Raw genomic sequence first — 26,372 nt, forward strand, 5'->3', positions numbered from 1 at the left:
TGGCAAAAATACTTTACTCTCCCATCAAATTTTAGTTAGTTACAAAATTTACAATGTGCAACTGAGGCCACTGCGATTTCCGGTTTTGTATTGATTATTTCTATCAAGTCTTATTCTCTCTGACTCAATATTTATATCATTAGAGTTAGTTAGGTGTGATTTTTTTTTATTTTTTGCGGTACGCGGGCCTCTCACTGTCGTGGCCTCTCCCGTTGCGGAGCACAGGCTCCGGATGCGCAGGCTCAGCGGCCATGGCTCACGGGCCCAGCCGCTCCGCAGCATGTGGGATCTTCCTAGACCGGGGCACGAACCCGTGTCCCCTGCATCGGCAGCGGACTCTCAACCACTGCGCCACCAGGGAAGCCCAGGTGTGACTTTTTTTAATCTATAACTATAACATATTGCTGTGTGGCTTTAGCCACTTTCAGTTTTATTTTGATGATTTCTAACAGTCTGCAGACTCATTTTTCCCATTTATAAAATGGGGATAATCATAATAATAGTGTCCCTCTCATGGGATTATTGTGAGGATTAAGTGGGCTAATGCAGATAAGTACTTAGCAGGGTGCCTAGTGAAATTCCTAACATAAAAGGCCCTTTCTGATCTGCCCTTCCCTCCCCACAACCTCTCTAGACTCATCTGCTTTCAGGTCCTCTCTGTTCCGGTGGGCTTTGTGTTGTTTTATTCCTGCATGTCTTCACACAGACTGGCCTTTCCACCTAGAATTTTCTCCCTTCCCTTCCCTTCCCTTCCTCCATCCCTGCCCCTCCCCCACAAGACCTCGTGTTGGCAAATTCCTATTTTTTTCTTCCAAATGCAACTCGACTCTCATTTCATCTATAAAGCCTTTCTTGGTTTGCCCCTTTGACCCTCTCTGCTTCCATCCAAACTTGGGGACATTACCAATGTCTTTTTCAGCACCTGTAACCTACTAACTGCCTGATAAAGTTCAGGTGAGTAAATGAGTGTGCTCAACCATTCCTTCTCTACTGAAACGTCTTCATATTCCATCAATGTCTCTGCCTTCTCTTTGCCTTCTTGCCTTCTTTCCCAGTCACTTCCTGAGTGTCCCCATCACTCCCAGGTAGAATTTACTCCATGCCACACTCTTCAGACTGTCACTATATGCAAATGATGGCGGATGGAAAATTACACCCTTTTAAGCCAGCAGCCCTTTGGGGAAAAAAGGGAAATTTGGGCTTCCCTGGTGGCGCAGTGGTTGAGAGTCCGCCTGCCGATGCAGGGGACACGGGTTCGTGCCCCGGTTCGGGAAGATCCTACGTGCCGCGGAGCGGCTGGGCCCGTGAGCCATGGCCGCTGAGCTTGCGCGTCCGGTGCCTGTGCTCCGCAACAGAAGAGGTCACAGCAGGGAGAGGCCCGTGTACCGCGGGGGGGAAAAAAAAAGGAAATTCAATAATCCCGTTGTGTGAAAGCTTTGGGTGGTTTCCCCTCACCCTTGATAGGAAATCTCAAAGCCTCCCCACAGCTGGACGTGTCCTATGTGCTCTAGCCTCTGCCTACCTCTGCAGCCCTTTTTCCCAGCAATTTGACCGCAAAAACTTCTCCATCCTCAAATGCACCAAGCTCCCTACTACAACATGGTCTTTGCCCATGTTGTTCCCTCTTATTGAAACCCTATCCCACCACCACACTCCCTTTACCTGGATTCCACTTATTCTTAAATGTGACTCAGGCTAGGGTAAACCACTTTGTTATGTGAACTCATTGACACTACTGGACTAGTGCGTACCAGAACACCTCAGAGAACCTGGATCCTTGGCCCACGAAAAAGCACTGTGACCTTTACCTGTCATTCCATCTTTCTCCAAGTCTCAATTTCCCCACCTATTGAATGGAGATAGAATACTCATCAAACCGTCTACAGGGACTTCCCTGGTGGCACAGTGGTTAAGAATCCGCCTGCCAATGCAGGGGACACGGATTCAAGCCCTGGTCTGGGAAGATCCCACGTGCCGCGGAGCAACTAAGCCCGTGCACCACAACTACTGAGCCTGCGCTCTAGAACCCGTGAGCCACAACTACTGAGCCTGCGTGCCACAACTACTGAAGCACGTGTGCCTAGAGCCCATGCCCTGCAACAAGAGAAGCCACCACAGTGAGAAGCCCACACACCACAACGAAGAGTAGCCCCGCTCGCCGCAACTAGTGAAAGCCTGCGTGCAGCAACGAAGACCCAATGCAGCCAAAAATAATAAATACAAAAATAAAAATTAAACAAGCCATCTAAAAAACAGTGGATGAAGATAACCAATATGAATGAAAGCACTTTATAAATAGGGAATCATACAATCTCAAAGGCTGAAAAAATTGCAAAATATCTTTTGGAAGATAATTTTTCACAGTATCAAAAGTCATAAAACTGTTTATCCTCATTGACCTAGGCATCCCACTCCCAGAATATATACTACAACAGGGGCTTCCACCCTTTTTCTATCAGTCTACCCGGAATGTTTCCGTGGATGGCACAATCCTAGATTATAGACTGAAACCTGTTTGAGCTAGGATCTGGATTGTGTACAATTCCCATTTCCTTGCCACTCGAGAAGACATATCCCAGTGAAGGGTGTTACTCTGGGAATCGTTTGGATTAAGTAATTGACCAAATGCAGCACATCACTTATTAATACATTGTTTGCAAGTTCTGCAACCCCTCAAGACACAGCAGCATCTTGGCATTCAAGTTGAGAACGGCCATTCTTTCAAAATACCTCAAAAGAATGAAAAAACGCACATGCATATATGTTGGGCAATAATGATGGTAATAATATCAGCTCTTTCCTGTCCATTCCCTTATTGCCTCCTTATCAATAAAGGTCCTGTGAGGTAGACAGGAGGGATTTCTATGGATGGACCCCCTGCTTGGGGTCATATTACCTGAACCTATGAGGTTTTCAGGCTGTGATTCCTTGGGCATGTCACTCAAAATCTCTAGGTCTCCTTTTACTCAAATTACTTCCAGAGTTATTGAGTGGTTAAAATGGGGTACTGGACGTGATATGCTTTGAGATGTAAAACGCTGCACAAAGGTGGCATGTCTTAGTGTGCTGAGCTGGGACCAATAATAATATTTTAGGTCCGAAAAGTGGCCTTCCCTTTATCCACTCATGTTAAGCAACACCCTACGATTTCTAGTCAGTCTTCACAGTGGCACACCTAAGACAAGGATAAAACATGATCATAACAAGGCAAAATAAATATTTATTAGAAATCATAAAAGTATTTCTTCAATGGCACTAAGATGTTCTCACTGCATTTATGACTTCTTTCTTGAACACAGAGTTTCACACACACACAACACTAAAAACAAGATGTAAAAGGAATTTGCAAGGATCAGGCACATTCAATGAGAACAAGGTGAAAATTCTGTGTTTGGGACCAAGAGCACAGTAAAAACATATAAATCAATGCAGAGATCAAGTATGACTTACAGGCCCAGATGACGGCCCATCTCCTGGGGCCCTACCCAGAGCAAAAGGACTTAGCTCACCAGGCCTTGTGGAAGGAAACGAAGGTCAATAACCCTGGGCTCCAGGGCAGGCAGGAGCCCTCTACAAGCATAATGACTTCACAGTACAGCCTTGAACTCCTTCTCCCACCCTGGCAAGGAGGAAAGTAAGCACCATTTTTCTTCCAAACAGATATATCACATAATTTCTAAAATAATGGATTCTTCCTGAGGCAGAGTTTAGTTAAAGGAAAATTTCCAGCCAAAACTGTTATCTGAGTGTGGGAGATTCCACCCCTGGAAAATGCCTTCCCCTTAAATTACTGAAATGTGAATCATTTAAGATGCCCTGATACACCTGTGAATTCAGTGTGGCGTGGTGTGTGGTTTTGTACACACCTGTATGCACACACTTCAATTTTAAACCCATCGTGGGGATCACAGGGACAGTGCAGACTGCCAGCATGAATCCTCTGAGCAAAAAGCTCTCGTCCCCTCACATACGCCAACCACAAAGGCAGACTCAAATTTACCAAATAACTGTGCTAAAAAAAAAATCGTGCAGGGGGATACTGCGGTCCAGAATCAGAACACTCCAGCTTCGACAGCTCTGATACGACCTCCTGCATGACTTTGAACAAGTCCACTTTCCTTTTGGAGCTTTAGTCTCCAGGTGTAAAATAAGAGAACTGGTCCTTTTAAGCCAATGCTCTTTGACTCATTGCTTTCCTTGGTAAACCTACCTAGGCTGAAAACCTTTGGGGGATGCCACTGTCAGGAAGAAGATTCAGTATAGAAAATGGTCCTGCCAGCAAATTCCATCCAGATCCACAGACAGGTCTCCATACATGTAAGAAGGCAAAGATCCAGTTATTGATTTCTGTCTGTCTAACGTCCCAGCTTTCGTTCAAGTGGGAAATGGAGAACCATACGGCTTTATCCATTCATATCCAGATCAAAACATATCTGAATTCCCAGCTGCATGGTGTAGAGCATGGTGCCATCGATCCAAACGGCTGCCCTTCAAACCAGGACATCTGTTCAGGATGAACGCAAGCAGGTAATTCCAGACACAGGATGCTAATCTCCAGGCTAAAAGGACCTTCAAGTTCATTTGATTGTGATCTTTAACAATATCCTTAATAAATGCTCAACCAGCTTCTGCTTAAATATCCCCAATATCTGGAGCAGTTGCTGGACTGAATTGAACTAAAATTTTTTTCCCTGAAATTTCCAACTTCTGGCATTAGCTCTGCCCATCTGGAACACATCTGCTCCCCCTGCCTCTAGGACAATCTCCCCACATCTTCCCTTCTCTGGGGAACATGCCTAGCCCCTTCCTCCCCTGCCCACACTTGAGCTTGGCCTGACCACTACAGCTTAGAGCACGGGTTGGCTCCCTGGGTCATCCGAGAGCACAGGGGCTGCTGCAGATCTTACGGCTCTAAGGCTACATCCACCACTCATGGCATCGCTCCCTGACCCAGCCCATCAGGGGGCACAGAGCAGCCCAGAGCGGAGAAGAAGGCCGAGGTAAGCTGGGGCACAGAGCAGCCCAGAGCGGAGAAGAAGGCCGAGAGTGGACTGCTTGGCCTGGACTCCTTAGTTTGCCTCAAGTCAGATTAACTAGCCAATAGCCAAGTTATCTAAAAGCCGAATGGTTTTTGTGCCACTTAAAATTAAAATTCATGGTTAATAGCGTCATAATTCCACCTCAAAAATTCCCACATGAATCTATTACCAGATAACTGAGGCAGAGTGGATTTTATGGTTCTATAGGCTCCAGTAACCTGGAACATTTCTACTATCTCCACTTCACTTCTGCCCCCAAAGTGACTCTGTGTGATTTCAGGGGGGAGAAAAATCAGAGGATGAGAATCTAAAAATAAGCCTCACATCTTGGCAAGCACTCCTTTCTCAAAGGCCTCCTCCTCCACTTCAGACTTCACAGTTAACAAAAATATTTAATACCAGAGCATTTCAGGTATTTTGTTAAATTCCTCCAGTGAGAAATACTGATGTATACGAGTAACCTCTGAGATTCAAGACCATGTAAATAGAGCAGCTGCTATTTCCGTTTCAGTCGAAGCCATGATCCCAACTTAGAGGCATGCACTGTTGCAGGGCTGGGACAAGGAAAACAGCCAAGATCTTTCACCCAGATGGTAGTCCCTGCCTGGCGTGTCTCTTGTGGAATTTTATGTGCATAAAGAAAAGCTTTTTGTCCTTGCTCTGGCCACCCCGAGGCCAAGTATATAATACTTACCTCCAGCCCCAAATCCTAAAATCTATTTCTCAGCTTTAAAATCACATGCTTCATGTGAAGTAATTTTCATTTAAAACGGAAAAAGCCTTTCTCTATGGAAAAGAAAAACCCTGTGTTAATTATGCTACTAGAAACGTCTCAGTTGGAGACAGTTTGAGCCTTGAGTACAAAGGCCACTCATTCCAAGGGTGTTTTCCTTCTCCCTGAAGGCTCCAGAAGCTCATTCTCCTCCAGTCCCAGGACACCCGGCTTAGCTCAGTCCCCTGCACATTCTGGGATGCATCAAGCGTCCCTTAAGTTCAGGAGACCCAGTTACAATAAGGGAAATGGTAGGATGCGCAGGCTGGGGCTGGGGACCTTGGCAGAAGACTCCTCTCCCTGCTCCTTGGGCCCCGCCCCTGCCCTGCCACCCTCTCTCCCAGCCAAATCGACCTGCCGTTGGTGAACGCAGAGACTTCACCCGGGATTCAGGGACTCCTGGGACTCCCAGGCTCAGGACTGCTGGCCGTGGGTTTATACAAACTCTCTGCCGAATAACAAAGTCCAGGGTGTTTCCCACTCAAACTGACAACTGCCCCTCGGTTCAGACACCCGTCCAGCATGAGTGTGCTTTCCTCGTCTCTGCAGGTGGAGCCAGGCTCCATTACTCTGCAAAGCCCGCAGCACCAAGTCCAGGACCCAGCCTCCAGCCTCAGACGGCCCACATGCACACGAGCTCTGGGTTCTGCTTCTACACGGAGGTTTCCGGAACTTCATCTATGTCGTCAAATGCATTGAGGGTAGTTTTGCTGTTGTTCCTGGAAGAATCTTGGATTTTGTTGAAATCTGCTTAAAAAAACCAAAAAACACTATTTTACAGAAACAGCATTCTGCAAGTTGTACCTCCAGGTCTCAGTCCACCACCTGCCTTAGAAGTTATTCCAACTCAGGTTAGAAAACGGTAGAGCTGGAAGGAATTAATTCAACCCTCCCATTTTACAGATGGGGAAAATCACGGCCCTCCGACTTGGTGTGCCTGGGGTCACGTGGTCAGAACGGAGTGGGTGTCACGCTTCCTGACAGCAGCGGTACCTGACCGTCTCCCGGGCCCCGGATCTTCGTTGAGGAAAGAGACGTGAGTTTTCCATTCAGTCCACTTCACCTCGTTGATCCTGCGGGTGTGATAATCATTCTCACTACTCCCCAAGTGCACCTCATCAAATGCAAACAAGTAGCACAGCGTTTGGGGAGTCCTCCACAGGGATCAAGGGCGTTCCTGCCCCATGTGGTCACATCAGTGTTGTTAAGGCTTGAAACCTGCCCGAATCTCCATTTTCCCAGGCCTCCAGGATCAGTCTCCTCCCAGCGTGTGGGACCCAGAAGCTCAGAGAGGTGTAAAGGGGACATCTTCAGCCAGCAGGGGCTGTGCCTGACTCGGGGAGGCAGCCCACAGAGAAGGAGGGAAGGAAGGAGAGTGGGCAGGCTCGGGCTGAGAAGATGTGAGGGCGTGAAGTCCAGCTAGGGTTAAGGTTGCACTAAGAGAAGATGGTTAGGGGACTTGCCCGGCAGTCCAATGGTGAAGACTCCTCCTCCCAATGCAGGGGTTTGATCCCTGGTTGGAGAACTAAGGTCCCACATGCTGCGGGGTGTGGCCCAAAATTTTGTTATAAAAAGAGAAGAAGGTCAGGGTTCAGAACCCAAAAGAGTGGGCAGTGTCTAAGGTACTGGATTGTAACTGGAGAAGATAGTTTGGCTGAAGTTCACATTCACAGAACATCTCTAGAGTGAGGGTGTCAAAATTAGACATATTTGTTAGGGTAACTATTATAGTTGAAATGATGGCTCCTGGGGCAGAGCGGGGCGGAGAGGGGTTTCAGTCATAGAACTAGGTCAAGGTTCAATTATACTCCAAGAAGGTAGTCTGCAGGGTCAGGCAGTCAGACAGGGGGTCGGAAGAGGTAGACCCATCAGAAAAGAGGGTCAGGGCACGTGCAAGTACTTTTTTAAAAATCAAAAAGCTTGACATCTGTCAAAAGTAGCTGTCTCACTTTCCGTTTGCCTATGACAGAATGTGCCTCTCAGAAGGACAAATAGTGCCAGGCTGGCAAATCTCTTCTGAGGCAGACACTGGGCAGGAGGAGGCACCTCCAAAAGGGCAGAGTCTCCTTCTCCCTTCTGAGACTTAGAAAGTCTATCCCTGGGCCAGCGACCCCGAGAGAGCAAATTCCATCTTCTGAGGAGGCAGAACAGACCGTGGTCTGGCAAGCAAATGGCAGCATCATTTCACTAACATTCCCCAACTCATCTCTCTTCACCCACCCAGAAAGCATCACCAAAGGGCCCTTCTCCGTTTGTTACCGCAAACACAGTCGGAAATCTTGCTCTGCCACTTTACACAGCTCTCCCATCTGGAATCTGCTCTTCAGCCATTCTGGTAACATTTTCTCGAACTCCAAGATCGTCCTGGCTCTCTGGGGACATAAACGAGCCTAAGTGCATCTCTCAGGAGCCAGCCCAGGAGCACGGCTCCGTGTGAGCGTTGGATGCGCCCACACGCCTGCACACACACACACATACACACGTGCACACACACCGAACAGCCCACTCCACCTGCATGGAAGGCTTCATGCATAGATCCTGAGGACCTAGCTAACCTACAGAATTCAAAAACGAACACCCAGTAAGTTTGGGGAAGGTGTTCAAATTGTTTTAAACATCACATAAACAATGTTTCTGGAAGTCCAGAGCTGCCTAACTGAAAATGTTAGGATCCTGGGATCCCACCAGGAAGGGAGTTTCCAGGAGGACACCATGTGGTCCTAGCCCCATGTCAGGCTTAGAGTCCCCTCAGCAATTTTCCCGGCAATAATTTGTCCCATCTCTCCTGAATACTAGCAATACTAGCTATACTAGCAACAATGCAATTAAGAAGGCCCTAATCATTAGTAACTTCCTTGTGTCAAATCAAAGCTTTTTTCCCTGTTGTTGCCCCATATACCTCATTTCTGCCTCTTGGATCACAGAAGGAAGCTGCTCTCCCTTTCACAAGTAGCTCTGCACATATCTGAAGGAACTGTCACGCTCTTCTTACACCATTTATGTAGGAAGTGTAACATGCCTGGTCACTACCTCTGGATCATCCTGTGGGTTAGTATCCTCCGTGTGTAAGGCCCATAGCATGTGAGGAGTACTGGAGGAGAGCAGAACTGTCACCTCCATTGTCTTATACCTAAGGACGTTGTCCTATACCTACTCCTCTTAATGCAACCTAAGGCCACGCTTCAACATCCACATATCACACCATTGACTCTGAGCACAGCACACCCATAAGCCTGAGCTCCTCTCACACGTGCTGTTGTCCAGCCACACTCCCTAGACCTTATACCCCAGAAACCTAGCTTCCTCAAACCTGGCCAAGCACAGGGAGCTTATGCAGATTTCTAGGCCCCACCCCAGATCCACTGGTGCCATGTGCTGAACTGAGTCCCCATGAGGGCTCCCATAGAAAGACTCTGCCAAGGTCACCTGTAGGCGCCAGATGCGCTCACTCTCCTTGGAGATGTTCTCCACAGTCTCCCCCATCAGGGCAATGAGCATGTTGAGGAGGAGGACGAAGGTGAGGGTGACATAGGTGATGAGCAGGATCAGGGAGAGGATGGGGTACTTGGAGTTCTGCTGGATCTTCAGGTCACCCAGGCCTATGGTGAGCTTGAAGAGTTCCAGCACCGTGTCGCTGAAGCTGCCATAGGAGGTGCAGTCCTCATTGTCTTTGGAACACTTCTCGATCAGCGAGGCCAGGGCTGGGAAGACACAACAGGGTGTTCTCTGCAGCCTCTCTGTCTGGTTAATTACCCAATAAACCCGTGCATGCCTGCATGTACACCGATGCCCACACACACAGACTGCAGGCCTGCTGCCTCCTTCTCTCCAGCTATTTAAATTACATCTCCAGCCTCAGCTCCTCCGGAAGCTTCATCAGGCTGGTGCTCTGCCTTGACAGAAAGGGCAGAAAGCCCTTTCTGCCTAACAAGGCCCAAACTCTTCTCTCTACCCCACCATTCAGCCCTTGATCTATCACGGGCTTGCACAGTCGATGATTACAATCTATAATCTGTCTGTCTCTGGCTCCTCAACCAGGCTTTGAGCTCCCAACTTCCTGCAGCTTGGGTTGTATCCCCCAAGACTGGGAAGTCCTGAGTCTCTTCCTAATGCTCTGTGGCAAGACCTCTGGTCAAGGCCTGGGACTCTTTCTTCTCTTCTCCCCAACGCACTACAGCAGTGGCTCTTTACTGAATGAATGGACGGATGGATGAATGAATGAATGATCAAATTAATCAGGGAGGAAATGGATGGATGAATAAACAAACAAGTGAAGGAGCAAATAAATAAGCAAACTGACCCAGAAAAGGTACCAGACAGATGGGAACAGCTGCCTAACTTCAAATGCCAGTGATAACTAGGGGAAGAAAAACTGGCTTGGGAAAATAAAATGATATCGCTTTATGCAGAGGTTAGAAATAAAATCAGGTTATGCTGTTCCCTCTGTTGTAAATGGAGAGGTGTTTTTTTTTTTTTATCGGAGTACAGTTGCTTTACAATATTGTGTTAGTTTATACTGTACAGCAAAGTGAATCAGCTATGTGTATACACACATCCCCTCTTTTCTGGATTTCCTTGTCATTTAAGTCACCACAGAGCACTGAGTAGAGTTCCCTGTGCTATACAGTAGGTTCTCATTAGTTATTTATTTTATACATAGTATCAATAATGTATGTATGTCAATCCCAATCTCCCAATTCATCCCACCCCCCCTTTCCCCCTTGGTATACATACATTTGTTCTCTACATCTGTGTCTCTATTTCTGCTTTGTAAATAAGATCATCTATGCCAATTTCTTCAGATTCCACATATATGCGTTAATAAACGATATTTGTTTTTCTCTTTCTGACTTACTCCACTCTGTATGAGAGTCTCTAGGTGTACATGGAGAGGTTTTCAAGAGGGGTTTCCCATCCCTGGTCCCAGCAGACCAGAGGCTCTCACAGATATATCTGCAGCAAACTATGACAGTAATGTGATGTGGAGGGCCAAAGGAGGTTATCTCAATGCATTACTCTACTCCTATTTTTCAAAGACCATCAATCAAATTTCTGCAGACTTTAGCTTCTCCATCTGTAAAATGGGGCCAAAAACCTGCCAAGCCTATCTGAGGCTGTGAGAGCCGCATGGGATGATGGACGTAAAGGTGGGAGGCATACCACACAGGGTGGTTGGATAAAAGCCACCAGTTCAAACCCTGGAGTCTCTAAGCCTCAGTGCCCTTATGGCCGGGGATGATGATGACTCCCCCTTGGTCAAGATGTCACGAGAAGTAAAGAGATAATCGTTGGGAAATGCTAACCACGGAAAGTGTTCCACCGGTGGCCGATATAATAGTTGCTAAGGCTCCTGTGTGCTTTGTCATGCTGACATCTGTGTAAAGTGTTTTACAAATGAGGGAGTTACTATTATTTATAAATCAATTACCTACTCCAAATCCAAATAAGAACACGATATATACAAACAAGAACTTCAGAACATCATGTAAAATGACCTACAAAGAAAGAAACGCAATTCAAGGGTAAGGTTTGAGCACAGATTCATTATACATTGATTTCCTGACTGCTTCCCACCCTCTCCTGGGTTCGCACTCTAACCATGCCCTCACTCCGGCCACTCTTCTGCGACCCTCACCAGGTCCTCCTGATGCTGTCTGCACAGCTCAGCGCTGGGCCCACCTCCTCCAGAAAGACTTCTCTTCTGTTCCTGCTCTCCACCCTCCTCCCTCCTAGAACACAGTCTGTTTCTGTCCCTGCTGATTCAGGCTGCACATGAGCACCTTTCCTCATAGAAACTCACATCTGGAATCCTCACACTTCCTGGGGGATGCAGTGTGCTGGGCCGAGCTCGCACCAGCTCACAAGAGCTGATGGTCTCACTTTCATGAATTTTCTGAGCTCGTTAAACACAGCCATGACTAAGAATTAAATTGTGTAAACTTATAACTAAATAAATTGCGTTAGAAACAAAGATAATAAATGTTCAAAACGCATCACTTCCGAGTGACTTTACTACATTTTATAATTATCTAGGCTTTTAAGCCTATTTATTTCTCATAACCATATGGTGGAAACACTATATAATGGTGCATTACTGTGCATCCCTTCCCAATTCTGTATTCAGTGACATCGCATTGGTAGCTGGAAGTCAGCCATGGTGGGAATATTTACACCATGGAAATTGGTAAAAGCTACAAATCAGAGATTGTTGATCATCTAGATCTAGACTTAAGACAACGATGGACAAAATGTTAAGGCAGATTAAACTTTAAAAATGTGTCCTATCTGTAGCTGTTAATAGTGGGAATAGCACAAAAACGTTGATGAAATATTCTTCTAGTATTTGAAAACTATTATCCAATTCAGCAGATAAATGGCTCAGCATCACTGACAAACAAATGCAGTTTCAACACAAGTCTTCATTGTTTCCCTTTCATCTTACTCCTTAAAGCAGAGGAAAATACCAGCATTTATGCTGGCAAAACACTCACTTGTCAATTGCAACCATAGGTTGGCAAACAGATATGAGTTCAACCAAAATCAACAAACTATTCGGTGAGACTCAACTAGCCATGTGGAATTTACAACAAAAGGCACTGTATATTTTATTATTGTTTGTAACTTGTGTGCTGCACATCCTTTATATGGTAAACATATATAATAAACATATCTACGTGTATATATATAACATATTATATATACATATTTTCCCTCCTAGAGAGCCTGACCAAAGGCAAAGGGAGACCACAGTATTTGGGAGAAAGAGCAGTGGCCTGTCTCTTGGGCAAGTCTCTTTTCCTCTCCACACCTCAATTTCCCCATCTGAAAAATGGGCCTTCTCGGAAGGCCCTCCCTGCCCATCTCTGACGCTCGGCAGCCCCAACACACCTTCTGGATCATGACGCTGTACATGCCCATGGACTGGAATCCCCGCGTGTAGTAGAGCATGTTCGCCCAGCCCAGGGCCATGGCCAGCACGAGGCAGGTGAGGTACTCTTTGCAGGCAAACAAGTACAAGAGGACAGACAGTATCACAAGCAGAGCTTGGACAAAACTGTTCAGGAGACACAGGAGACAAGGGCCTTACTTACTTCTTGGCATCAGGGCAGAGATGTCCAAATCCTCCAACCTCCCTTAAATCCTGAATAGTTACCCTGGTGGCTGGCGCTGAAGAGACAGATAAGGCTGCCCCAGATCTGCTGGACCACGTCTAAAATCCAGCCTTGCAGACTGCATTGCTAGATGCAAGTCAGTGCTGGTTGCAGTTGACAAGGACTTTTTAAAGATACAGATCCCCAGGGCCCAGGAGATTCTGGTTCAGAAGGCCCAGGGTGCTGCCCAGGAGGCTGTATGTTTTTTAAATCACCCATGTGATTTCTGACCCCCACATGGGTTGGGGTACACTGGGGTAGACTGAGGATGTGGTGAATGATTGCATTTTTAACCAAAATGACAAAAGCTGATATCTATACTCAAAAGTCAATCATAACAAAAGTCCCCCATAACCTATTTTGAGAAATCCTTGAAAAAACTACAATACATGCTATATAATAGGTTTGCTAAAAGGAGATTGTGCAACAATGCGAATGTACTTAAGAGTACTGAACTGTACACTTAAAATGGTTAAGATGTTTTAACTTTTGTGTTACGTGTATTATACCACAATTTGAAATGTTTAAAGTACAATAAGTACCAAACATACAAGATCAAAATCTACTCCTAAACAGTGTGTAACACCATCAGTTATGCAGACATCTGGATAGAAACCCTCTCTTGCTTATAACATCAGGTAGTCTCCACGATTACAAAATATCTAACTAGTTAAAGTTAGGACACAGGCAACTTTGATTTCCTTGTGCAGTGAAAAGCAAACGTTTGGGTGAGCAGGGCATTTGGGACTGAAGTGAGGAAGCATGTTTACACGTTCCTCTACACTAAGAAAACAACGAAGAAGCAGAAGAACAGGACATGGCACTGGTGCCTTCCGTCTGTGCCAAAGCCAGTGGCTGTACAAATGGATTTTTCTCTGGAATCGTCACAATTTCTCCAAGGTGACAGACTCATATGTGACTTGCGCCCTGGGCAGTGCTGCACCTGGCTTATTCATTCACTGCAGTATCAGGGGGCCCCACGTGCCCAAAGAGATGAAGAACTTAGCTCATGCTTCTGGAAGGCAGGTACATACTTAATAGGTATTTGGAAACATCAGACCAAGATTCAAGGTCTTATAGACCCAGCCTCCCAAATGCTCAGAATAGGGCCTTTGGTGGGGTCTACAGAGCCATGGAGCCTAACATTCTTCATCTCAAGCTGCAGATCCTTTTCCATTATTTATTTAGAGACAGGGGTTACGTAATCCTCTGCACATGACAGGGGTTACATAATCCTCCTTTCATTTAGAGACAGGGATTACGTAATCCTCGGCACAAGACCTCATTCAGAGAGGCTGCTGAGCTGGGCTTTCTGGCTAGAGCCTACAGTAGTCAACCCTGCACAAGCTGGGGATGAGGCTGACTGGGAAACTGGGCTGGCTTGAGCTTCACGACTGAAGCTCCGCCTGACTCGACGTGACTCACTTCCCTGCTCTGAGCCTCGGTTTTGTTTTGTTTTTTTTGCGCGGTACGCAGGCCTCTCACTGTTGTGGCCTCTCTCCTTGTGGAGCACAGGCTCCGGACGCGCACGCTCAGCGGCCATGGCTCACGGGCCCAGCCGCTCCGCGGCACGTGGGATCCTCCCGGACCGGGGCACGAACCCGTGTCCCCTGCATCGGCAGGCGGACTCCCAACCACTGCGCCACCAGGGAAGCCCTGAGCCTCGGTTTTCATGCCTAAAGATGAGACTCAATGATTTCTCAAGTACCTTCCAGCCCTGACCTGCCAGGGTCCAAAACGACAGCCAGGAGGAACTGGCCGGGAGTGTCCCTTCATAAAAAATAAACATGCCTTCTCTGTGCTGGCTGCCGCCCAGGGCTCTGGCAGGGTGCAGGCAGCTATCCCTGCAACCGGATGGTGGGCACTGTCCTAGTGTTTTCTGGTCCTCTCCATGGGCATCTATGGGCCTCTCTTACCAGAAAGGAGAGAGGAGGTCCCTGGCCATGTGACTTGGCGAAATGACAGGGACAGGTGACACGGTAGGGTGGCTACTGCAGAGGGACACAGCAGCCATCATACAGGACTGCAGCCTTGCCTGTGAGGTGGTGACCAGGGGACAGACCTACTTACAAGACAAAGTGAAACCAGGCATCCGAGAGGATGGACTGCATATCTGAGGGTCTCAGCAGGAAGATCGCGATGCCCTGAGGCCAGAAAGGAAAGAAAAGCTGCCCCCTCTTCATGCCCCTCGCTGGAGGATTTGGGGAAGGGGGGCGTTTCCCCAGGACTGAGACTCAGGAACAGGGAAGTACGTGAAGGCCCAGCCAGAGCCCAGGTGAGGGATATGGAAGGGGACTTGTGCCTGGGGGACAGAGGCAACCCCAGGGTAAGAGGGCATGCTCCCCCTGATCTTCTCACATCTCTTACTCTCACCCCCATAATCACCCCAGAACCTACAAAGCAGCAGAACCATACAGTTACCTGCCATTCCCCAAATATGGCCTAGCTTTCCAGCCTCTGAGCCTTTGTTCATGCTGTTCCCCACACCTGTCCTGTAATACCTTCTCCCCAGTGTCCTCATGCCAACCCTCCCCTACCAGAGTAAGTGCCATCTCTGCCTTCAAGCCTTCCTGCCCCCCCCCCGCCCCCCGCCAATAAAAGTCATCTCTCTTCTTCTGAGCACGGGTCTGAGCCCAACATCAGGTCTTTTCACAGTCTATGTTAAAGTCTAGCTATTTGTGTCCATCTGAAATCCCTACCAGACTATGAACTCAAAGAGGGCAGATTCCCTCCATCCCTATCATCTCCTCCAGAGCCCCACATTGAAGGTGTTCAGAATATACCTGCTGATTCATTGGTTGGATGGATGAATGGGTAGATCGACTGACAAACAGATGGAAAGATGGTCGGATGAAGGATGGAAGGACAGTGGGTAAGGATGAGTGGGTGTTTAAATGGATGAATGAGTGGCTGGGTTGATGAGAGAGGGCAGGTGATTGGATGGGTGGATGGAGGGGCAGGGAAGATGGGACACTGAGTGGCTGGGAGTGTAGATAACTGGCAGATAGATGGGCAGATGGATGGAGGAATGGATAGATAAAGTAGGTAGGATAAGCTTGCTTGTTTATGTAAATCTAAAGGTTAAAAAGGAAATGCCTCCCCAAAGTCTCCCAGCAGTAGTAGCAGAGCTTGCTGTCACCCTGCCTGCCTCACAGGGCAGTCCAGGAGGGCTTGGTGACCTACTCACCTCTTTCACAGAAATGCACATGGCCCAGATGAGCACAAACATCCTTCCTAAGAGCTGCAGCCACCCCATCTTGTTTGCTAAGGGGTGTTTCAGGGCCTGGGGAGGAAGGGAGAGGAATGGATGGGTGCAGGATGGGGAGTGAGGAAGGTAGGGGTAGCGCCACCTCCGGGGCGACCACGCACATACACGTGCCCAACCCTCAAGCTGGGCCAGAGGCCAGCACAAAGCCGCATCTCTGTACAGGGCCAAAAAGGAACTGCAGCCCCCAGCCCCTGCCTCCCCCGCCCAGAGTGGAAACCCAGAATTGTGCGGTGAGAAGCACGATCCAATCCACGCTAACAACTCTCTCACACCTCTTGGCATTTATCTGTTCCATCTGTATCCAGACACTCACAGGGCCTCAGAACAGAGTTAAAGCCAAGGCTCCATGCCTCGTGTAATGGATGGGGAACCGAGACCCAGAGTGCTGGGAATGCTTCTCCAAGTGACTTCCACCTCCTCCCATTTTCTCCCATGGCCCTCACAGCAGAAACACCCAACCAGCTCCAGATTTAGACATGGAGCCTGGGCAGGGCCTGGGGCTCCTAATTCTGCAGCAGGGGTCAGCCTGGGGCTGAGCACCTGGGGTTGAGCTCAACCAGGCGCTGGCGACGTATTCAGTGTCCAAGACACTGTTGAAGCATGAAAACTGGGGGACCCCATGCACAACTCTTGACCTCTCTGGGCCTCAGTTTCTCCATAGGCACATGGGGCGGCTCCAGGGTCCAGCAGTGCTGACCAACGCATCCCCCACTTCAAGGGGCCCACTTACCTCCTCCCCCCGGGTGTGGTAGTAAGAGATGATGGTCAGGGTGATGTTGTAGAAGAAGTAGGAGCAGAAGGACAGGAAGAACATGTACTTGGCAAACTTCTTCCACTTCATATGCAGCAGCGTGTGCAGGGGCTCCAGGGTCAGCATCTCATGCCGGTTCTGGGGGTAGAACGGCACAAGTCACCATGGAGATGAGACAGAGGAAGGGACCATTTTCGGAAGGCCCTCATTTCAAAGGAAGCTCTGAGTCAGCACTGCCCCTGGCAGAAGGAGGCAATGAACTGGTTTGGCTGGAAATGTTGGGAGAGGTAATTTCTAGCTCCTGAGGTTCCATTCCAGCGCACCCAGACAGCAACCAAAAGACACAGAGCTTGGTGCTTTTGCCAAGGGGATCTGAGGCACGGTGGGGAGGGAGGGCTAGAAGGGAGGCCAGGGCCACGACTGGTGTCTGGCCCCTCCTGGGCCCTCCTTCACTGTGTGACCCTAGGAAAACCCCTGACCCTCTCTGGGCCTCAGCCGCCTCATCAGTAAAACTGATCTCAGTCCCTGCCTACCAGTCAGGCTGCTGTGAGGGCCAGGGAGATCCCGGGCAAGGCAGGCTCTGGGAAGCACAACTCTTGGTAAAATGTGAAAGATGTGTTGCCTCACTTTCCTCCAAGAGCCAGAAACTTCCCGCTGCTGATCTTCTCTTTCCTCCTTCAGCCTCACTGACTTCCCAGCTATGCCTCCTCCAGAAAGGCCTCCCTGATTGCTCAAGCTGTGTACTCCCTGACCCTTATTTAGGGCCAGGTTTGGGGGAAGAGGGGATTCTAAGCCTGACCATATGGAACCAATAGAAGGAGTTGGGGGGAAACAAGATGGAGAAGGTCTACACCCCCCCAACCCTGCCCAGGATTATGGGGCCAGGAGACCCCCACCACAAGGTCAGCTGGGAACAGGTGGCCCCAGCACCCACCCCAGGCCCCGCCCACTAAGGCTAAGGAATGGGGGCTGCAGACACGTCTGGCTAGTAGCAAGGGGTCTTCCCAGGGCCTCCCTGGCCTGGGGCCCAGCCTGCTACCCTCTGACCTTCCCCAGCCCACCCGGGAGACCCACATCGATGTTGGTGTTGTAGACGATGATTTTCAGCACCGAGTTGTCGGTCATGGTGTCCACGTTGGTGAGGTCGTAGAGCGAGGACGACACTGGCCCGTAGGCCCAGTCGGTGAACTTCCTGGACAGGCTCCGGAGCCGCTTCTCCTTGATCTCACGGCTGAGGATGTACTTCAGGATCTGGGGACAGGAAGAGTCACAACCATCAGCCGCTGGACAGGGTTTGGGGCGAAGACCGCTGGGCCTGCCCCAGGCAGACAGGGCCTGGGAAGAGGCTCCCACCAGGGATGGATTGAGTCAGGCCGAGTGCCTGTCACTGTGACCCCCGGCCCCCGCTTTATCTGTGGGATGGGCACAGAGCTCGCTGACCTGCCCGTCACACCAGGCATTGTGAGTAACAGAGACAAGAGGCGTGAAGGCCTTTTGCACGCTTAAGAGGGCTGCATGATCAGCTCACAAATCCTTGCACCAGCTGGGGAGTCTGTTCCGGGAAGAATCCAGGAACTGACAATTTTGAGAAATAATTTCTGTTTGGCCTGGACTTGAGAAGCAGCTGGAAGTTTCTCCAGCTTCCCCATCCCACCCTCTGTCAGACCCTGCCAGCTGAGGCTCACTGCTCTGGCCAGTCAGGGGGTGATGCATGACACCAGCCTTTCAGAGAGGCCCGTGGGACCCACTCTCTAGGTCAGCGAGCTTGCTCTCTGCTACATGTTAGGGTCACTGGGGAACATTTAGAATTCCCACACCACTGACTAACTCAATCCAAATCTCTGGAGGTGGGACTCAGGAATCTGCATCTTGTAAAGCTTCCTGGGTGGTTCCAAAGTGCAGGCAAGATGGAGAGCTCACTGGTTCCCGAAAGCGAGCCCTGGGTACGATAAGATGGGGGCAGAACTTCCTGGGGCACCAACCCAAGGCCCAGGAGGAGGGTCCTAATGGGCAGGACAGTGTCAGAGCCCTGATCTCATGTGACCCAGTGGGGTTCCCATCTCATCTCGCACGGGAGCCTAGTCTCTACAGTCCAGGCAGGGAGCTCCTAGGGATAAGGCACGTCTCCCCTTCCTGTGCCCCAGGCTACAAGAGCCCGAGGACATGGTCTGTGTCTCAAGTATGACCGCACCCTCTGCTCCCAGCATAGTGGCCAACTTGGGCAGCATCTGGAAAAGTTTCCAAAGAACACTGAATGAAGGAGCGGAGGGGCCAGGAAGGGTGCAGGCGGCTTCCCAAGACTGGCAAGAAGTGGTGGGTGTGGGTGGAGGGACACATTATCCTCTGGGGAACCAGGGGTCAGGGGGCCATGCTCCATGCAGGAAGCTTCATCCCTGGGCCCTCCCCAGGGACAAACACATGGTGCAGCGGTCCTTGGAGAAAGTTCTGACTTGTGACCACAGTCTGACTCTCCTCAAAGCCCCCAGGAAGCTGTGTCCTTGGGGTGGGCAGGAGATGGGCGAGGCAGGCACACAATTCCTCCTCTGTCAAAGCTGTTCTGCACCCCTTCCTCCTCCCACAAGAGAATGAAAAGGTCCCTTGTGGGCACCAGCCCTGAGCACTGGGACGGGACCCAAGGCCCTCGGGGCACCACCTCCCTCATCAGTTGCCCTGAGGTTGGCACAGCTGTGATGGCTCCACAGTCCCCACCCTACCCAGTGCCCTCCTGCAGCCTCCTAGGAGCCACGGTCCCCTCCCAGGGCTCAAGATGTGGACGCTCAGGGCAGCTTTGCCATGATGAGTCCTGACCTTGAAACCAGACCAAGCCGTGGCTCCCACCACAGATAGAGATGGGAGCCCACCCCAGCTGAGTCTTCACCAAGCTCCCAGTTAACTTGAGTTCCTCGGCCACATCACAAGGGCACAGAGAGCCACGAGCAGCCACATACTCTGCTGGGGACTTGGCTCAATGTTTCAACCTGACAGACAGGCTGGGGTCTGTCCAGCGTCAGGGACCAGCAGCCAACTGGCTCTGGATCCAGAGCAGACATTCGGGGACTCCCGTCCTCATAAGAGGCTGAAGGCCCCCAGGGTCAGACAGTCAGCCTCCGCTTGGGTGCCTCACTGCGCAGGAATCCTCGGCCGCAAAGCCTGAGTCACTGCAGCCTTAAGACTCCTCCACTCTGGCCCCGGCAAGGGGGTCCCAGGGCAGGAGACAGAAACCCAGAATGTCAGGGCCTGAAGTCCAGAGGGTGTGTCCACGTGCTGCCTGTCCGTGGTCCGTGCAGTCGGCCACTCAGAAGGGCCCCTGGGGAGCAGGCCTCACGCCCTCCCGCCGGCCCCGGGCCTCACCCACCTCGGCCTTGCCCATCTTGGCGGCCAGCTGCAGCGGCGTGAGGCCGTTATTGTTGCGCATGGTCTCCAGCTCCCAGTTGCCGCTCCTCAGCAGGATCATGTCGTACATGTGCTTGACGAAGTCATTCTGCGTCTTGAAGTCCTCAGCCACCGTCACCAGAGCATGGAGGATGTTGTTTCCCCGTGAGTCCTGCGAGGTGATGTCCGTCTGCTCGTTGCCCATCAGCAGCTCCACGATCTCGGGTTGGTTGGTGCAGGCTGCCAGGGCCAGGGGTGTCTCGCCTGGGGGAGGGGGAGCACAGGGGCTCGGTTCTCTCCTGGACCAGAGTGGTGATTCCCCAAGTTCTAGGAATGGGGCTTATCCTGCCCATCTCAGCAGGAGTGGGAGACTGAAGCTGGATCATTGCAACAAACTCCTAACCGGTCTCCCTGCTATTACCCTAGCCCTCCAACACTATCCTCAACACAGAAGCCAGACTGATCCTATTAATACATAAGGCTCACCTCACCCAGAACAAAAGCTCAAATTCCAATGACAGCCTACAAGGCCCTACATCTTCTGACGTCACCTCCTCCTCTCCCTCTCACTCACTCCCCTCCAGCCACAATGGCCTTCTTCCTTTTCCTCGAGCACACACAGGCACTTTTCTGCCTCAGGGGCGTTGCACAGGCTGTTCCCTCTTCCAGTAGTGCTGTTCCTTAGATACCTGCATCACTCCCTACCTTACCACCTGTGAGTCTTTGCTCTAATGTCACCTTCTCAATGAATCATTCACCTTAACTACCCTTTTAAAATGGAAACCCAGCTCCTTCCTGGCCCAGAATTCCTGATCTCCTTCCCCCGCTTTACTACTTTTTTTTTTTTTTGAGCTGTTTTTTTTTTAACTTATTTACTTTTTATTTTACTTATTTTATTTTTGGCTGCTTTGGGTCTTCGTTGCTGCACACGGGCTTTCTCTAGTTGCCGTGAACCAGGTCTACTCTTCATTGTGGTGTGCGAGCTTCTCATTGTCGTGGCTTCTCTTGTTGTGGAGCATGGGCTCTAGGCACGTGGGCTTCGGTAGTTGTGGCACACGGGTTCAGCAGTCGTGGCTCGCGGGCTCTAGAGCGCAGGCTCAGTAGTCATGGCACACAGGCTTAGCTGCTCCACGGCATATGGGATCTTCCCGGACCAGGGATCGAACCCTTGTCCCTGCATTGGCAGGCGGATTCTTAACCACTGCACCACCAGGGAAGTCCCCCCTGCTTTACTTTTTATTTTTTTCAATAGCACTTGTTATTTTCTAACATATTACATAACATTCTTATTTGTTATATCCATTATTGATGGTCTGTCTCCCATCTAGAATGCAAGTTCCATGAGGGTAGAGATCTTGGTTTTGTTCACAGATATATTTCAAATACCTAGAACAATGCCTGGTACATATAGTAAACAATCAATGTTAGTTGAGAAAAGAGAAGGCAAGTGACTCACACTGGGTCACACAGCAAACCGGGGACAGAACCAGGGCTGGACATCAGGTCTCCTGCTGCTTCCCCCCCCAATCTCCATCCTGTTACCTCTCTTCATCCCACCCAACAGATGTTTCCCAGCCAGGTCTGACTGGACAAGACCCTGTCCTCAAGGCCACCCAGACCCATTTAGTCCTGCTGACTAAAAAACCATCCAGAAGAGAAACCAGGTCAGTGGCCATCAGTCAGGGCCTGGGCAAGGAGGAGGAGTTAACTACAAAGTTGTACCAGGCAATTTTTTGGTGTGATGGAGCTGTTTGTCCCCTGTCCTGATCACAGTGATGGTTATACAACTGTACGCATTTGTGGAAATGAACAGAAGTGTACATTAAAATGGGTGAACTTGGGGCTTCCCTGGTGGCGCAGTGGTTGAGAGTCCGCCTGCCGATGCAGGGGACGCGGGTTCGTGCCCCGGTCCGGGAGGATCCCACGTGCCGCGGAGCGGCTGGGCCCGTGAGCCGTGGCCGCTGGACCTGCGCGTCCGGAGCCTGTGCTCCGCAACGGGAGAGGCCACAACACTGAGAGGCCCGCATACAGCACAAAAATAAATAAATAAAAATTAAAAAAAAAAAAGGGTGAACTTCACTGTATCTAAATTATACAATAAAAAAATTTTTTTTCACCCGGGATGGCCTAACACCAGTTGCTTTTGGACCCCCTAAAGTGTCAGTCAGGGAGTTTTTGTCCCCTTACTTTTGACTCCTGTTTGCAGCCCTGAGAGGCACTGTACACAGGGGACAGAGGCCAGAGCTGGCAGGCAGGATGCCTACATCCGTTCCTTACTACACTGGCGCAAGTCATTTCCCTTCTCAGAACCTGTCTGCTCTTTGTAAACTAGGGCGCTCTCCTTGCTCTCCCTCCCAGGTCTATGTTCCCAACCGGGGGCTGCTCAGGTGAATGTCTGTGTGTCCTCTAACACCACCAGGTGACACTCCCCAAATGCAGGCTCCCCATCCTCCCAAGTGCCGGTCTCCAGCCTGGCGGTCCTGTTCAGGTGGATCTGCCCCTGCCGCCACCCTGGTCCCGGCTCCGTCCTCCAGGGCCTCGGACACAACTGAGCCAGCAGAGATTGGCAGTGGGGTCTCCCCTGCCTGCTAGCGCTTCTATGGGCAGAAGCCCCGCCTCGCCCTCCGCCCCTCTCGCCCCCAGACCCCAACCCGGGGCGGCGGCACCCACCGAAGTAGAAGCCTTCGTGCTGGTACTTGGGGTTGAAGAAGACGCCCTTGGCGTGGGCATTGACGTCGGCGCCGGCCTCGATGAGCACCGCGGCGATGTCTCCCTGCCGCCGCTCGATGGCGATGTTCAGCGCCGTCTGCCCTGCGGACAGGACAGGGGTGGGCGGTTGCGCTCAGCGGCTGGGACCGGGGGTGACACACCCTCTCTGGCCTATTCCCCTCTCTGTCCTCTGTATCCTCCACCGAACCGTGGAGAAATGCTAGCTGCCTGCCTGGTCTGCGTCGCCCAGCTTCATTCTTCGCTTCATTCATTTTTGCGTGGAAGCAAGGATTATTCGTGGAGCGTCTGCTCTGTGCCCCACAGCCAGGCAATGGGGACACAGCAGGACACGGGATGCAGTTTTGATTCTTGTCCTCAGGAAGCTCACAGTCTCCCTGCGAATTGAGCATTATGATATGGGGAGGTGCAGGGTCTGTGGTATCCAGAGGAGCTCTTAACACAGCCTAAGGGGTTGGGGGGCTTCCCAGAGTGGCCTCGAAACTAAGGGGTAAGTTTAGCCAGGCTGGATGGGGCTGACTCAAGGCCTCGTAAGCCAGGTTAAGAGGTTAGAACTTTATCCCAAAGGATATGGGAAGGCACAGAAGGCATTGAAGCAGGGCAGTGACATGATCAGAGTTTGGGGTTTTGTACATGTGTATTTTCAAAGCACTCTGGCTGCAAAATTGGAGGATGTGTTAGAAGGAGCTCAGACTTGTGAGGAGCTGTCCATCCAATGGACCCAAAGATCCTTGGGAAGAAAGAGTCCTCAGGATGGTCTGTTGGGGATGGGGGACAAGGGCTGTCTCAGGTAAGGTCCAGGCATCTGGCCTGGGTGCTGGGTGGGTGATACTCTGGTGACGGAGAAACAGAACAGGGGAGAAGCAGCAGGGAGGGGGGTGGGGGAGGGACATAGACACAGTTGGTGGAGCCTACAGAACCTCCAGACAGAAGAGACCAGAGGGCTGGGGGTGCGGGGGCCGGTGTCTCAGAACATTACACCAGAAACAGCATTTTCCAAAGAGCTGCTAACATGCCATACATAAAAACAAAGTCCTGCTGGATCAAAGAACTAAGCATTTTTAAAAACTGGAAAATTGTGAATAACTAACCTTTTTGGAGGGAAAACCCTCTTAAGACTTCTTAAGCAAAATCCAAAATTCTGAAGCCATAAAGAAAACACTCACATATTTGCTTCCATAAAAATTGAAAATTTCTGTGTTTCAAAAGACATCTTAAAGAAAGTTAAAAGACGAGCGATAGGCTGGGGGAAATATTTGAGATGTATAAAAGAGGCAATGTGCATTTAAAAGTCCATAATGCGGGCTTCCCTGGTGGCGCAGTGGTTGAGAATCCGCCTGCTAATGCAGGGGACACGGGTTCGAGCCCTGGTCTGGGAAGATCCCACATGCCGCGGAGCAACTAGGCCCGTGAGCCACAACTACTGAGCCTGCGCGTCTGGAGCCTGTGGTCTGCAACAAGAGAGGCCACGACAGTAAGAGGCCTGTGCATGACGATGAAGAATGGCCCCCGCTCTCCGCAACTAGAGAAAGCCCTCACACAGAAACGAAGACCCAACACAGCCAAAAATAAATAAATTAATTAAAAAAAAAAAGTCCATAAAGGATTAAGAGCTCCTACAAATCAATAAAAAGACAAACAACCTAAAAGAAAACTGAGAAACTATTATTAACAAGCACCTCACAGAGAAGAAAATACACACAGACAATACAGGAAATGAACGATGTTTGGAATTACTGGTAATCGGGAAGATGAAAATTTGAACCTAATGAGTTCATACTTTTCACCCACCAGACTGGCAAAAACAAATAATAATGGTAATAAATAAGTACAAATAAAATAACTTTCTCCCACAAGAAAAGTTAAGGGCCCAAGCCAGACTCCCACCTGCGAAAAGCTGAGATGTTTAGCACCCTCGGCATGTCAGTAAGATGGCATCCAGTTATTCTCAGGCCAATCATTTTTGACACAAGCGTGTCATAAGATCCTAGTGGGACGTTTACTGACTCCAAAAACTCAAAGACACACCTTACTGGTTATTCACAACAGACTTCCTGAGTTTGGTCTCCCTGCCCCCTCTCCAGACCACCTAAGAGAGAAGCCACAAAACTGAGTCCCAAATGGGGCTGTTAATAGTGATGAGGATAATGGCGATACTAATAGTTACTTATGTGTTGGCCCTGCCCAGCTCTCCAGGCTTCTTGCCATCACTCAGCCCTGTCAAGCTCAGTCCCATCTCAGGCTTTCGCCCTTGCTTTGTTCTGGATCCTTCTCATCGTGCTGGCTTCGGGTCAAAGCTCACCTCTCTGACCATCCACACTAAAGTTGCCCATCCCCAATTACTTCTGATGACATTATCTTTTGGTTTTTTTGTAATTTTCTTTTCATCAATTTTTAAATTGCCTTATTTAGATCAGCCTTCATCTGTCTTGTTCACTCCTGTGTTCTGGGACCAAAAACACTGCCTGGCACGCGGCCAGAGGTCAAGATTGTTTGCAGAATGAAGGAAGGTGCCGGGCACCACACTAAGTGCTTTGGGCTTCCGCAACAGCAGTGCCTGTGCCCCACCACCGCCAGAAATCGCCGTCTGCACAGCCCCTCCCGCAGGCGGGTACCTTCGAAGGCCTCCTCCGTGTACTTGGCGTTGATGAACCTGTCTAGGATGTCGTTTTCCTCAGCGAAGGCGAGCAGGATCCGCACGATATCCTTGGTGCTGGGGTTGATGTTCAACAAGGCCTTCATCAGGCAGGTCTTCCCCGTGTCCAAGGCCGTCAGGTTGCGCATGAGGAAGTCTGCAGGCAGGGTCGCAGGATGGAGCCACTGCACAGGGGGACCCCGGCTGCCCTTGGTCCTCCCGGCCCGGAGAAAGGGAGGCCGGGCTGTGGCGGCTGCAGCCACAGACCTCAAGAACCTGCCGCGGGCTCTCCACGGAGCTCCCTGCCCTGAACTCCGCGCTCCCCTCTGCCCTGTCCATCTCTTCCTCCTCCCGCCTCCTTGCTGGCTCCTCCCCCTCGGTGAGCTGCCCAGAGCCTTATCAGAGACCTTTTGCTCTTTGCCTTCCCACCGTCTCCAATCCCACCCGTGGCCTGGCTTCCCACTGTCCAGCTCAGAAATCTCCAGGCCACCACCCCACACCCCGGTTTCCTGCAAATAGACTTCACCCCCTTCCATTTAACTTTCTACTCTCCTGGTCCCCAAGACAGCTCGGGTCCCACAAGCCACCAAGTCTCCCAAGTCCAAATGGCACCGCCATGGACTCACTCCTCACGTCCTGGAGTCCTACCAGTGCCAC

The 26,372-nt window shown here is 50.2% G+C and overlaps 1 protein-coding gene across 2 annotated transcripts in view; it reads right to left on the minus strand.

Annotated features, from left to right (window-relative positions):
* Nucleotides 1–3,212: 3,212 nt before the first annotated feature.
* TRPV3 (transient receptor potential cation channel subfamily V member 3) overlaps nucleotides 3,213–26,372 on the minus strand; it is a 29,609-nt gene continuing 6,449 nt past the window's right edge. Inside the window, exons 5-17 of one of the 2 annotated variants that reach the window (XM_030861772.2) lie at nucleotides 25,696–25,872; nucleotides 23,024–23,164; nucleotides 20,337–20,617; nucleotides 18,056–18,232; nucleotides 16,961–17,119; nucleotides 16,150–16,245; nucleotides 15,033–15,106; nucleotides 12,700–12,865; nucleotides 11,240–11,306; nucleotides 9,238–9,512; nucleotides 8,071–8,183; nucleotides 6,805–6,884; nucleotides 3,213–6,558 (exon numbers count right to left, since the gene is read on the minus strand). In XM_030861772.2, coding sequence (XP_030717632.1) covers nucleotides 6,464–6,558; nucleotides 6,805–6,884; nucleotides 8,071–8,183; nucleotides 9,238–9,512; nucleotides 11,240–11,306; nucleotides 12,700–12,865; nucleotides 15,033–15,106; nucleotides 16,150–16,245; nucleotides 16,961–17,119; nucleotides 18,056–18,232; nucleotides 20,337–20,617; nucleotides 23,024–23,164; nucleotides 25,696–25,872 — 1,901 coding nt within the window. In that variant the 3' untranslated portion in view covers nucleotides 3,213–6,463. Of the gene's footprint in view, nucleotides 6,562–6,804; nucleotides 6,885–8,070; nucleotides 8,184–9,237; nucleotides 9,513–11,239; nucleotides 11,307–12,699; nucleotides 12,866–15,032; nucleotides 15,107–16,149; nucleotides 16,246–16,960; nucleotides 17,120–18,055; nucleotides 18,233–20,336; nucleotides 20,618–23,023; nucleotides 23,165–25,695; nucleotides 25,873–26,372 lie in introns of both variants that reach the window. The other variant, XM_030861771.2, reaches the window with a different exon arrangement.

Source organism: Globicephala melas, chromosome 20 (genome assembly GCF_963455315.2).
Source record: "Globicephala melas chromosome 20, mGloMel1.2, whole genome shotgun sequence".
NCBI lineage: Eukaryota > Metazoa > Chordata > Mammalia > Artiodactyla > Delphinidae > Globicephala > Globicephala melas.